This window comes from Babylonia areolata, chromosome 3, assembly GCF_041734735.1.
Source record: "Babylonia areolata isolate BAREFJ2019XMU chromosome 3, ASM4173473v1, whole genome shotgun sequence".
NCBI lineage: Eukaryota > Metazoa > Mollusca > Gastropoda > Neogastropoda > Buccinidae > Babylonia > Babylonia areolata.
In genome coordinates, this window is record NC_134878.1 from 60,154,659 (window position 1) to 60,170,197 (window position 15,539).

Consider the following 15,539-nt stretch of genomic DNA (forward strand, 5'->3'; position numbering starts at 1 on the left):
ATCCTCAGGACTATGCTGTGGACAAGACTCAAGGGTCATTTGTATGTGTGTGTGTGTGTGTGTGTTTGATCTGTGTTTGGTGGGGGGTCATTTGTGTGTGTGCACATGTGCACACATGTGTACACCTGTACAGGCATGCATGTACATGAAAGCAAGTGTGCCTTATTCTTTGGCATCGAACACATGGGAAGTGAATTAAGCGAGTGATATGTGTCTGTGTACCAATTTGCGTCCTGCGTGTGTCTACACCTATAAATTAATTTGTGTACATGTACCTGTGCACAGATGTGACATAGTAGTTCTGTCATTCAATCCCTTGGCATGCAATGGTTTTGAATACAGGAGAGAGGGAGGGGGTTGGGGGGGGGGGGGGGATGTGTGGGGAAGGACGTGGGGGGTGTAGGGAGGAGAAAGGAATGGGGCGGATGGAAAGACGGACGAGTTTGTTTCCTTGGACTTCAAAATGAAGTCAGGTTGTGGACACTGGAGGGGCGTCGGTGGTGCGAACTTTGGCCTAAGAGCCTGAGGAGGCACATGAAATAAACTTCTTGCCTTGCCTCTGTGATCGGCTCATTGCTTGGGCCTGTTATTATCATTATCATTACTACTATTATTATTTTTATTATTATTATCATTCGCTACTTCATTACACGTGTTAATTAAGTTGTGACTGTCTCGATCGTGCCTGCATGCTTGAACATCAGGGAAGGAAAGGTGTACTACCGTGACAAGATACGTGGGGGATGTGGAAGGTGATTTAGGAGGAGAGGATGAAAGGGGAAATGCATGTGTGTGTGTGTGTGTATGTGTGTGTGTGTGTGTTTGTCAGTGTGTGTGTAAGCGTGTGCACGGTCTGCCGGTGTGTGTGTTTATACTTGCTTAAATATGTGCATATATACTACAGATAATTATGCATGTGCCCCCACCCCTACACACACACATTTGACGATCATACGACCTATAATGTGTTTACAATACACACGTTGAGCTTGTCACTTCGACAGGATCGTTCGCAGTTAGGCCTACCAACCCTATACCTTCTCCTAAATTGTGCCTTTGGCCGTCCCTTGCATGATCTGGTAACTCAGTTCACTTGTACATACTGGCCCACAGACCACACCACAAAATGTCGGGAATATTGCAAAAAGTATAAGGGTAAGCACTTTCAATGTTTTATTTTTGGTGTGTGTGGGTTTTTTTGTTGTTTTTTGTTGTTGTTTTTTTCCTAACAGATCATGCTTAGAATTCTGCGGTGTGACCTGTGCTTTTAATTGCGACAAATGTGGTGTGAATTATCGGAAACTTTAACATTGCAATAAAAACAAATGAGGAACATTATAGTTCCTGTAACTGATGGAAGATGAGATGGCAACATATGCTGTTCAGTTGGCTTTTTTTTTTTTGCAGAGAATGTGTCACTGCACCACAAAAAGTATGCAATATTGGACTGGTGGTACGATTCACCAGCCCTGGGTCCTAATTTACTCATGTCATCCCGATCACTCATTGTACACACACACACACACACACACTACGTGCGTGCCTGTATTCAAAGTGCACGCTAACACACACACACACCCACACACACACACACACACACTCGTACACACACACGCGCGCGCGCACTGACGCACGCACATACACTAATTGACACACGCGCGCGCACACACACACACACACGCATAACACACACGCACGCACGCTCGCGCCTGCATTCACGCTAACGCACACACACACACACACACACACACACACACCGGAACAATCATTACAGGACCAAATGAAAAATGGTTGATAGCCGCGGTGGTTTCAATACTCGATCTCTCTCTCCCCCTCTCTCTCTCTCTCTCTCTCTCTCTCAAGAGTGCGGTCCACGTGGGAAAAAAAGGAAGAAATGGAGATAGTGTCAATCTCTCTCTCTCTCTCTCTTCTCTCTATGTATGTTATCCACTGTTAGCCTCAACGAATTCAGATTCACAACTGGTTTAATTAAGCCCAGAAACTTTCAAAAGATATTCACTCTTCAAATCAAACGAAAAACTACAAGGAATCAACGCTAAAAATTAAATGCATGGTTTTATTCCTTAAAAGTTTAATTATCTTTAAAAATCGCATCAGTAAAAAAAAAGCAACACATGTGGAAACGAAAAACAAGCAAACAAAGAAAAGCAACATCATTCCACTATATATATATATATATATATATATATATAGTGTTGTTTGTCGCCTTTCCTTTCATCCCCACCCTATCCCCTAAAGAGACACACGGAGAAAGAGAGGAGGGATAGAGAGAGAAGGGGAACTTGAGAGAGTGAAAGAGAGGGAGCTGGGAGGGAGACCGGAGAGAAGTGGAGAGGGAGGGAGAGAGGGGATTTTTTTTTTTTTATCGGAAGATTAATATATTAAAGGTATAACCTACAACGATACAACAGAAAAGATTGACATTTTGCACACAGTATATATACTCTGTCATGAACGAGCTATGCAGCATACACTTTTGGCTTTTTAATTCTCTCTCTTTCCACACCATAGACAGAAATCCAGTACCCCAAACCTCCCCCCACCCCCACCCTCTTAAAAAACAACAAACAAAAAACAAAACAAACAAACAACAAAAAAGGGTAAAAAAAAAAAAACCCCTGACAAACAGTTCATGGGTGAGAGTTATATAGATCTATATTCCACTCCAAACGGTTAGCTAAGCGCAAGTGTTCGTAAATGTCACAAATACTGACACTAAAATTGCTGTACAGTTTGGCACTTCGGATTAAGTCCTTTCTTCGTCCATGTCACTAGCTTGCGCGCATGCCCAAATATAATTTTATCATGTGACGAGTGTCACATGACGCTGAAAACTGCATGTGGCTGATGAAAACCGATTAGTGCGACTGACTACACAGAACCGCAAAGAATGAAAGAAAATACACCAGACAGACCGCCGGAGAATTCCGTGGTTACATGACTTAAAAGAGGCGCGTCACATGATCTGTGCTCTCGAAGCTGATTGGCTCTCCAAACGTGCGAGCAGTAAAGGCGATCGTGAGGGGTGGTGGTGGTGTGTCCATCGAGATCGATGATGACCATCCAGATGGGGGATGGGGGGAGGGTGGTGGTGGGGTGGGGGGAAGGATGCTCATGAATCTATCTGTGAGTGCGCAGATGGCTGAATAGTCCAATCTGCGCACGAAATGTTCGCTGACAGTTCGGGCAGACAAAGACAGGCATATCATTGTCAGGGAGCTTGTTTGCCCGTGACTTTCTGGCCTGCCTCTTCTGAACAGCTGCAGCAGTCCTGTTGGCCTCGTGAGGGGTAGAACGTGCGAAACACCAGGCTCTTTTTTTTTTCGACTTTTTGCTTCATTTTTGTCTTTCATTGCGCACACAAGGCACTCCTTTGTACAGAATTTGGTTGTGGTAATGGATGCTGTCAGCTGAAGAAAATTAATGGAGGACAACACATGTTTGCTGCTCTTTTCTGTGTCCGAGTCGATCGCCTTTGGCATTGCTCGCGATTTCGAGCAAAAGTTAGACTGATGCGCATGCGCAAGATCTAAGGCCGCGGAACTCTCCAGCGGTCTATTCATCCGTATAATAATAATAATAATAATATGGTTATGCAAAATCTAGATAAAAAATTCGAAAGCAACTAACCGACTACCACACCAGTAAAAATGAACGGGCCAAACGAATATCTTGCATATTTCATCATCAATAGAAGAAAAAAAAAAAGAAGAAAAAAAAATCAACACACACAAATATGGAAATGTTTCTACTAAAGTGTTTGACAAACCACACCTGTGTTTATTGCACAACTAATCCGACCGTAATCAAACCCTGTGAAATAATAACGTGGTTCGTGTGCCGTGTGTGTGTGTGTGTGTGTGTGTGTTTGCCCATGCATGTCAGTATTCTCAGATAAAGGGCAGGCAAAGCTATAATATGTAGGTGGTGGAAATACCATGAGCATGCCGAAGTCTCAGGATAGTAGTCAGTAATCAATAGCATCAATGAGCACTGCATAGCACAGAAAGAAAGAAAAAAGAAAAAAAACAACATTACCCCCACACCTTTTTGTGTTTAGGTCTTGTTTTCTATTATTCATAACTACATTTTCCTCATATGATGGATGTATGTCAAGATCCCTAGCTCCCCCCCCCCCCAAGCCCCCCTCCTATTTTCAAGGCAACGAAATACTCCTTTTCTCCCCACCCCCCTTACAACCCGCAACCCAGCACCGATGTGGTGTGACTGTCTTTGAAATCAATGATAATGATTAATTTGAACAGTGATTAAATGCATGGATCCACTTTTTATTGCTATATACTTTGGTTAGCATAGCAGTCCCTCAACATAGCACAAAGCATTGCCCGTAGTAGTGGACTGCGATATATATATATATATATATATATATATATATATATATATATATACACACACATATTTGTGTGTGTGTGTGTGTGTGTGTGTGTGTGTGTGTGTGTGTGTGTGTGTGTGTGTTACATGTATTAAAATAAAATGGAATATAAAATTCAGTCAAACATTATTTTCAACTGAAGCAATTATTATACTTGATCGTAATACAAATGACTTCTACAAACTGGGCTGATGTATGTGAACAGAGAGCTACAGCTGACAGTGACTGTACACCCTGATGGGAGTGGTGGTGGTAGGGGAGTGGGGGGGAGGGTGCTATACACGTAATACATAAATACTTAAACAACTAAAGTAACGCATTGGCGTCTGAGGACTGGCGCAAACAATTAGTGATTATTACACATTTTTACATATCACAGTGTTTGCTTCTTCTCTCCCCAATACAACCTCCATGAAGCGATGGCGCTATCAGTGCTATGACGTCAACGTCTGGGGGAAATGACGTCATAATGCGTCCTTGTCGTCATCGCTGTATTCCTCCTCCTCCTCCTCGGTGATGCCATTCTTCCTCCGTCTCTCCGCCAACTCTGATTCTGCCCTGCAAACGAATGTCCTCTGTTGTCAATGATAACTGGTAGATAATAATAATGATAACAATAATAATGATGATATTATAGTATCCTTCGTCTCTCTGCCAACTCTAATTCCGCCCCGGGGCTGGGCTGCAAACGAATGTCCTCTTGTCAATATTTTTTGGTAGATATCAATAATGATATCCATCGTCTCTCTGCCAACTCTGATTCCGCCCTAAAAACGAACTGATGTCCTTGTCAATAATTGTTAGTAGATAATGATAATAGCAATGATAATAATAAAAATAAAGACCAACGCTCACATCCCCCAGACAATAAAGAGCTGATGGTGTTTTCAATAAAAGTTGTACTGACAAACATAAGAGTAGCCTATACATGCATTCACGTATGGCATACCATTCACACGCAAGCGTGTGCATACACAAATACAAACGTGTAAACAGATACACTGATATACGTGAACGCACGCGCGCGCGCGCGCACGCACGCACACACACACACACACACACACACACACACACACACACACACACCACACCACACACACACAGCCAGCAAAAGTTCCAGAAGCACATTATAATCAATAAGACGGTAGCAGAATGGAACTGACATCTGTACGTGCTTTGAAAGACTTTCAGTCTCAGCTTTACTGAACTGGGGAATCCGTCCACATGACGGACTAAGAATGGCAGTCTGTGGAAAGCAAAATACACTGATAGAGGTATGTCTTGCTCAATCTCATTGTGAATAGGTAAACAGGTATAGGCCTACATGAAGTTTTGTAATGCTCGCCCTGGGGAGAGAAGCCATAATTTCACTGATAGAAGTAGGCCTATGTCTTGCTCAATCTAATTCTGAATAGGTTAATAGATATAGACCTACATGCAGTTTTAATAATGCTCTCCCTGGGGAGAGAAGCCCGAATTTCACTCAGTGATAGAGGTATGTCTTGCTCAATCTAATTCAAAATAGGTGAATAGGTATAGACCTACATGCAGTTTTGTAATGCTCTCCCTGGGGACAGAGGCCCGAATTTCATTGATATAGGTATGTCTTGCTCAGTCTAATTCAAAATAGGTGAACAGGTACAGGCCTACATGCAGCTTTGTAATGCTTTCCCTGGGGACAGAAGCCCGAATTTCACTCGGTGATAGAGGTATGTCTTGTTCAATCTAATTCAGAACAGGTGAATAGGTATAGGCCTACATGCAGTTTTGTAATGCTCTCCCTGGGGAGAGAAGCGCGAATTTCACACAGAGAAATGATTATTAAATCTGTTGTGACAAAAAAAAGAGTGACACAATACAATACGATACAATACAATACAATGCAATACAATACAATACGATACGAGATTATGCGATACGATAATATACGATACAATACAATATACAATACTGACTGCAGCAAGTATCGGACGCTGTCCACGTGGCCGTAGATGGTGGCCAGACGTCTGGGTGTGTCTCCGTACTTGTCCTTCAGGTCAACGGGCACGTGCGCCGCGTGCAGCGCCCTCAGGGCAGGGACCCGGTTACTCTCTGCCGCACAATGCGCCGGGGTCCATCCTGTGGTGGTACGTGCTGTGCCCTTGGCACCGTTCTCCAGCAGCAGGCGTATGCACTCCACGTAGCCTTTGTGGTTGAACAACGAACGAACGAACGAACGAATGAATGAATGAATGAATACAATAGCTAGCCAGTGGATGCGTTCCACCGCTTAGCCTGTAGTTAAAACAACAACAACAACAAAAAAACCAACTGATTTGAAAAAAAAATCACTAATTAAAGTAAATAAAGTGAATGAATAAATGAATAGATGAAAGAAAACGTGTATGAGAGGTTGATTTATTTTTCACTTTTTTTTTCTAACGAATAAGTTCCACGGTTACCATTAGAAAGCCAGTAAATAAAGAGATATATAAAGAAATACATTTATAGAGAAAGAAAGAAAGAATTAAACAAACAAATAAACTTGTAAATAAACACAGAAAAAGAAAGAAAGAAGCTTATCAAGGGTATGCGAGGAATCATTCAACTGTTGTTGTTTTTTTGTTGTTGTTGTTGCTTTTTGTTTGTTTGTTCTTAGAGAACAAGTTCCGCAAATACCACAAAAATTGAAGCGCTCGGTAACGAGCTAGCTACGCAAACTAGTGTAAACAGGAAACACACACACACACACACACACACGAAAACACACACACACACACACAAACACGAAAACACACACACACACACACACACACGAAAACACACACACACACACACAAAGAAAAAAAAAAAAGAAAGGGTAAACAGCAGATGAAACCGTTTGGTTTCATCGCAACAAATACATACTCCGTTCACTTTTTTCTTCTTGATATTGCTGTTTGTTGTTGTTGTTTTTCTCTGTTATTTGCATGCATACGATGCGACTCTCGGCCTTCCCCGGCCGGGACCGTCGCCAAACACGCACGCACGCTCAGCAATGATCCCGCCCCGGTTCCCCCATCCACCCCCCAACACCCCCCCTCCCCCCAGGCTCCTACATACGTCACGTACAGACCTTTCTGGCAGGCCCAGTGGAGAGCGGTGCGATTGCCGGAGTCGACGTCCTTTAGGTTGAGGTCGTACTTGCCCGTCTTGATGAGCTCCTCCAGGGAGTCGTAATCCCCCGTGGAGGCAGCATCATGGATCTCCAGCCCCGTTCCGGACATCCTCACTCCTCCCGTCCTCCCTGACTGACTGTGGTGCTGGTGGTCTGTCTGACTGTAATGATGATGGTGATGATTGTGATGATAATGGTGATGATCAGAATTTCGTATTTTGTATTTCTTTTTATCACAACAGATTTCTCTGTGTGATTTCTCTGGGTTGCTTTCCCCAGGGAGAGCGCGTTGCTACACTACAGCGCCACCCTCTTTTTTTTTTTTTCTGCGTGCAGTTTTATTTGTTTTTTTCCTATCGAAGTAGATTTTTCTACAGAATTTTGCCAGGAACAACCCTTTTGTTGCCATGGGTTCTTTTACGTGCGCTAAATGCATGCTGCACACGGGACCTCGGTTTATCGTCTCATCCGAATGACTAGCGTCCAGATCACCACTCAAGGTCTAGTCTAGGGGGGGGGGGGGGGGGGGGGAGAGAGAATATTGACGGCTGAGCCGTGATTCGAACCAGCGCGCTCAGATTCTCTCGCTTTCTAGGCCATCACTCCACTCCAGAATCAGTATCAGAATCAGAATACCTTTATTATCCGTAGAGAAATGCGTGTGGTGAAGTCTGTGATACACGATGATTTGATGGTTGGTATGATGCATAGTAATGATATGGCACAAACTGCTCCCCACTGATGACATGTCATCGGCTCTAAGTTCTAAGCGCCTCATACGGAACAACACAGACACGATAGTGGATAATAGCACATCACAGCTATATCTATAATACACACACACATATAATTATATATATATATATATATATATATATATATATATATATATATATATATATCTGTGTGTGTGTGTGTGCGTATTATAGACAGATAGAGAGAGAGAGGGGGGTGAGGTGGCGTGGAGAGGTCAATCTCTGCAAAGAGCGAATACGACAGTGAACTGAAGAGCCGGCTAACTCTAAGGAACCAGCTCTCTTTACATGATTCACTCTTTACACTCTGACGTCAGACATTGTTTGTCTTCTCAGCTGGCACGGCTATAATTATAATTACAGCCTGCAGGCGACTTTTCTTTCTGGTTCCCGATGTGTTTCTTGCTGGTTACATCAGAGTCCCTATATATCTGTTTGCTAGTCACACTAGTAATTTCCTTGATCTACACACACACACACACACACCATGGCATACACGCACACACACCTTGGCACACACACACGCACACACACCTTGGCACAAACACACACACACACATGCACGTACACACACACACACACGTACACACATACGCTAAAGCTCAGTCACGCACCCGCACATTAAAAGGCGCTGGGGAACGAGCACACCGGCAAACACACACACACACACACACACATACACACGGTACGCACACACACACATCTCGACTTATACCCCCCTCGATCCACTCCACCTCACTCCCCCACCCCCAATCGCCATCCACCCCAACCCCAACCCCCCACACGGATACACTGCTATCAAAACACCACACACACACACACACACAAAACCGCCCCAAAACAACAGCAAATCCCCTGTCAGTTTTTTTCGTTTGAAAAGAAGCGCAAAGACAAAGACCCCGCTAGAACTGTCGTCAGTTCTAAACCCCTGTCAGAAAACATCTCTATCAAGAACATGACTGCACTAAAAGCCATCCCCAAACAACAGCAAAACAACTTACAGCAAAACAATACTGCACGTACGAAACAGTCAGCCATGCAGGTTCGATTCGATCGATCCACACTGATAATCGGTATATTGGCTCCCGATCCGCTGTTTCCAGTAACTGATCAATGAATCACGATCCCACGAACGCACTGAAGCCATGTGATAATACGAAACATGTAAAACGATATGAAAATCTATCTAACAGACATCGATAGCAACAACCAACAAGACACACTACCCAGTAGTTATACGAAACGCCTGAAGCAAAAACATCCAACCACAATACAAGAATCTTTAGGAAACTGATGTTGTTCGTGTAATGAATAGCAAAAAGAACACTTTAATGCATCCAGAATCGACCTTGGACGTACTGGGTAACAGAAAGCAATAAAATGAATGTCAAACCATACCTTTCTAACAGCAAGCTTCGCTTCCCTCGCAACCACTATGGCCGCGAGTGTGAAAGGTTGTCGCTTGTGCGAAGTGTGAGTGAACGCGACGTAGACCTGTATATGTGTGTTTTGGGTGAAGGCAACGCTATTGATAGAAAACAGTCGACTCTCACTGCGTGGTGGGCCAGCGATACCTGTTCGCGTGTCACGCGATTGCTGTGACAGGTCGGGACATGTTCGATCCCTCCGTAGTACAGATCTTTTGTATGCTCAGTGTGGAGAAGTAGGTATATGACTTTTTTTTGTTGTTCTTGAACTGCACACACACACACACACACACACACAATCATTAACATACACATATGCACGCACGCGCCGGGGCGCACAGACAGACAGACAGAGTGCATTGAACACTGCACGTACAAACACTGAACACTGAAACAAGAAATATTTGAAATCAATACCTTAATTTCAGCCATTAATGACGTGGGAGAACAGATAACAAGAACAGTGACTGATCAAAACAAAAAAGTACTGAATTAATTATCAGTTTTAAATTGATCAACACCTCGACCACCAAGTACTGAATTAATTATCAGTTTTAAATTGATCAACACCTCGACCACCCAGGGCGCGCGCGCGTGAGTCACACACACACACACACATACACTCGTGCATTCACCACCACTCCCCACACTCTTTCAATTTTCCCCTCCCACCGCGTACCGTCCCACTCAAACATTCCCTCTGTGTTGGACTCCACAAAACTGAGCGAGACACGACAGAGACACTAACGAGTGAATCAACATCCAGAAAGATGCACTGTGGTCTGTCCGCCCACACAACAACAGGTCCAAGTTCACTGCTTGGAGCCCGTCCTCAGTCCACGACCTGATGTCAATTCAAAGTCGAAAACATAACTAAATCGTTTATCCTCACTCCCTCGATACACCTCTCCCCACACCGTATTCCTCTCAACATCGCCCCCCCCCCAACCCCCGCACCTCATACACCTTGGCCGTCTGCCTATATTATATTATATTATATAGCATGGGACTCAACCTCTTTTTTTTTTCTGAATGTAAGATCGGTGCTGTCCTGGCACCCTGCGAGAGAGTGGGGCAGAGAGGGGGAGAGAGTGAAATGAGGAGAGAAAGTGAGAGAGGGAGAGATAGAAAAGGTGTGCAAGAAATGTGAGGAGAAAGAGGGGGAGGGAGGGATGAGAGAGAGAGAGAGAGAGAGAGAGAGAAAGGGTGAGCGAGAGGGAGTGGGGAGGAGAGGGAGGGATAGAGAGAGAGGGAGGAGAGGGTAGAGGGAAATAGAAAGGGTGAGCAATTGAGGGAAGAGAGAGTGGTGAAGGGGGAGGAAAGTAAGAGAGAGAGAGAGGAAGAGAAAGGGGAGAGAGGGCAGGCAGCATAGAGAGAGAGAGGAGGGAGAGAGAAACATCATAGAAAGAGAAGAGAGAGAGATTCCAGATGATTTATTCATGTACAGGACTAGGCCCCTTAGGAAAGGGTATGTGAACATTATTCTTTTATATATATATATATATATATCAAATATAAACATCACATTACAATGCATGTAAAAGTCAAAATACTCAACAACAAAAAAAGTAAAACAGTGCTATGGTTCAAAGAAAGAAGAAAGAAAGAAGAAGGACAAGAAGAGAGACAGAGAGAGGGAGAGGGGGGACGATGGGGAAGAGGGAACGTGTTCCACATGTGCATGTTCTTCAGTCCAGATCATTCTTAAAAAAACACATTTGCATTTCTTCAACAATTTATTATAAACAAATCATCAAAATATTTCCAGCATGAACTGATTCTGTTTATTCACTTACTACAACTACATGCACCACTACTATCTCCCTTAAAAAAAGAAAAAAAGAAAAGAAAAAAAAGTCATACATGTGCACTACTTTATCAATCACATTTTCTAATCCTAACTCTAAGCTACTGTCCTGTGTCAAGAGCACACTCCGTTGTTGAACATTACGCATACAGGGTTCACAAAAAGTTAAGGACCACTTGGAGAACTTGCATGCCCAGTTTTCAGCCAATGGAGGCATGGTGTGAAGTGATGCCGACTCTCAAAGAGACACAAGTGGTGGACGCAGCCGATGCAATGGGCACCACTCTGTCAAAACCAGAGGTGCTTTTCTTGCACATGCACTTCCATTTGTTATACTGGAAAAACACATATAGCTGTCATTTATAAACTTATGAATTGTAAAAGACAATTGACGGGCACCATAGCCGAATGGTTAAAGCGTTGGACTTTCGATCTGAGGGTCTCGGGTTCAAATCACGGTGACGGCGCCTGGTGGGTAAAGGGTGGAGATTTTTACAATCTCCCAGGTCAACATATGTGCAGACCTGCCAGTTCCTGAACCCCCTTCGTGTGTATGCACAAGCATAAGATCAAATAAGCACGTTAAAGATCCTGTAATCCATGTCAGCGTTCGGTGGGTTATGGAAACAAGAACATACCCAGCATGCACACCCCCGAAAACGGAGTAAGGCTGCCTACATGGCGGGGTAAAAACGGTCATACACGTAAAAAGACCACTCGCGTATATACGAGTGAACGTGGGAGTTGAAGCCCACGAACGCAGAAGAAGAAGAAGTAAAAGACAAAAACAAAAAAACTTTAAACAAAACTTTTTTTTTTTCAAAACACATTTTTTCAAGCTGTTATAGTGTTAATGGTGCACATTTGCCAAAAACAGCCATGCATGTATTCAGTGAGGTCAGTTTTTTTTTGTGTTTTTTTTTTTAAAATTTTTTTATAACATTTTATTTTTGTCAAAGTTGCCAGTTGTAGACCCAATGCATGCTGCATACTTTAATGGTCACTCGGTTTTTTGTTTATTTATTTTTTTATTTTTAGAACATTTCATGAAAACATACTTGACTGATTAAACAAGACTTATCTGGAGTTGTACCCTATGAGAGGGCGCTCTGAAATATTTACGGGCTCATGGGGTCAGAACTCAGCTTGGCAAAGGCTAAATATTCGAAGGCACGCAACTTTAGCAGTTACATACCTTCCTTTTGGGTTGAAACTGGGCTGATCTGAAGAAAGAGTCCTTACTTTTATGGAGTGGTCCTTAACAGTTAGTGAAGTCTGTATAATGTCAAACAGAAGAAAAAAAACGATGAATGGGAATGTGACAGAAATGTCATCACACATGCGATGGATGCACCACTGAATTGATAATGTTAGCTGCCTCCCATAACAACATCTTCAATATCTCATCACCATTAAAACTGGCTTTTCATGATAATCATAATCATCTTGATGTTTTTTTTCTTTGAAATATAATATCAAAACCAGTCTGTGCCTTTTTTCTTTGGTATTAAAAATACTTTGTTGTGTTCTGCGCATAATTAAAAAGATAAAGAATAAACTTGAAAGTTATTTGACAGAAATATAATCTTCTCTGAGAACAGTATGTCATCTTGATTATCTCTTTTGAAACATACATTACATACATAATTATGAACATTTCTATGACATAGTTTCATATACAATTACGTGAACTGAAAACAACAAAATTGTAGATAATCAATTTGAATATTCTTAATCCCAAATCATATTTGTACTTCTGCTTAAGTTATCATTGCATGCTTCTAAAATAACCATTAAGGTAAATTATAATGAACTAGGTAATAATGAATTCAATATTTCTTATACAGTACCCTCACATCACCTTGATAGGTTAATTAATATATACATAGGTACACTTATATTGGTGACTATATATTTATTTACCAAATACAACAGTAAATAATTTACATGCAGAAAATTACAAATTACTGAATCAATTTTGTATATGAAGACCCTCCCCACCCCCTAAAAAAAAAATCATAAAAACACATAAAAAGATTAATACAATTTGAAAAAAAAGGTAACATTCAATGATACATTTGATTCTGCAACCCCCCCTCCCCTCCCAAAAAACAAAAACAAAAACACAAAAAAATTCACAAAACAAAACAATCACTAACAAAAACAAAGTGAACTGTATACATGTTTTTGTGTGCATGCATGCACATGTGTGAGAGTAATTCTCTTCTACAAATCTTACATGAGAAGATCTAATGGTACAGAACTACCAGACTGGCTACTTACAAAGTTCGTTTTGATTAAAATGATGTATAGCTGTTATACATACTGCTGAATCTCCAGTCAACAGGTGTGTGCATTCCCATCAGTATATTTACCATGTATCATTCTAGTCTAAATAACATTTGGTGCACGTGTATGGATTGGAAGGGAAGGCGTGAAGAGGGGTTACTACATATATGTGCACAAACATAAAAAAAAATAAATGTGTAGGCTTAACCAAGACAAATATCTTGACTGAATGCATTTAAAAGATTAAAGCCACCAAACTTTCTCTCAACATAAACTACAGACCCCGAAATGAAGTGTCTGTAACGAGGAACCAGGTCAGAGTTTCCCAACTACTGGTAACCATATAACCCAGAACCACCTGCCACACATGGGGCAGAAACCCCGACAAGTAAATCCAGTCTGGAGATGAGAGGGGTGGGCTCTGTCAGATTTGAATTGCCCCGACAGGCACAACAGCCAAGTGGTTAAAGCGTTGGACTTTCAATCTGAGGGTCCTGGGTTCGAATCACGGTGACAGCACCTGGTGGGTCAAGGGTGGAGATTTTTACGATCTCCCAGGTCAACATATGTGCAGACCTGCTAGTGCCTGAACCCCCTTCGTGTGTATATGCAAGCAGAAGATCAAATACGCACGTTAAAGATCCTGTAATCCATGTCAGCGTTCGGTGGGTTATGGAAACAAGAACATACCCAGCATGCACACCCCTGAAAGTGGAGTATGGCTGCCTACATGGCGGGGTAAAAACGGTCATACACGTAAAATCCCACTTGTGTACTTACGAGTGAACATGGGAGTTGCAGCCCACGAACGCAGAAGAAGAAGAAGAATTGCCCTAAGACACATTGCACGAAAAATGCAAGCCATGGAAATGAGGCGATGTTGCAAGATACTAAAACATCCAATACACTGATAAACATCACCATTGAATAAGTGCGCCTAACCATCAAGTAGAACACTGGACCTTATGAAGGTGTGCTGACATCAGTAAAGAAAAAAAAAAGCTATGTTGTTATGGCAACATAACAAGATCCAATGATCTTGCTGAAATGATCCATGAAGGAACTGATGAGGTAGGGAGACAGTAAAACAACAACAATGGACCAACAACACTGCAGAACAGACAGGACAAACATTTACAGAGACCCAGGCTTTGACACACAACCAACAGACCTGGAGGAATCTGGTGAACAGTTTTTCTGTCTGGTGCCCCAATGACTCTTCACAGAGCTGAGGAAGAAGAAGAAGAAGAAGAAGAAAAAGCAATTTAAATTTCTGAGGTCCTCAATATAAAAAAAAAAAAAAAAGAACCAATAAAGGATACCATATCACTTTTATAAAGAAGACATTTGTTGCTGATACATAGAGAACTACCCAGTCTCTCCTTGTTGCACATCCACAAAGCCTTTTGTGGTCCTCTTCAATTGACCAATCAAATCACCGCACGACCATAGTCCTCCACCAAATAATACAATTCATTTCCCTGCAGAAAGAGATAATACTGTCTGAAACAGATTCTGATCAATCATCACACAATTCCACAAGCTTGAAAAGTCAAAATACATGAGCAATGGACCATGCCAGGATTTTCAAATGTTGCTACCATGCAAAATCTGACTTGGCTTGGATACAGACTGCAGCTGAGGGAGGTGGTATGGCGCTGCTTTTACCAATCATGTTCTACTGAAGGACAATCTGCCAGATCAGCTTGAC

The 15,539-nt window shown here is 42.3% G+C and overlaps 1 protein-coding gene across 1 annotated transcript; it reads right to left on the bottom strand.

Moving 5' to 3' along the window:
* Positions 1 to 2,634: 2,634 nt before the first annotated feature.
* Positions 2,635 to 9,799, bottom strand: LOC143280162 (ankyrin repeat domain-containing protein 66-like). The gene is made up of 4 exons (XM_076584746.1): positions 9,704 to 9,799; positions 7,509 to 7,711; positions 6,370 to 6,598; positions 2,635 to 4,972 (listed from the first exon to the last, which is right to left on the bottom strand). The coding sequence occupies exons 2-4, from the start codon at positions 7,657 to 7,659 to the stop codon at positions 4,879 to 4,881; spliced, it is 474 nt and encodes a 157-aa protein (XP_076440861.1). The 5' UTR covers positions 7,660 to 7,711; positions 9,704 to 9,799; the 3' UTR covers positions 2,635 to 4,878.
* Positions 9,800 to 15,539: the final 5,740 nt, after the last annotated feature.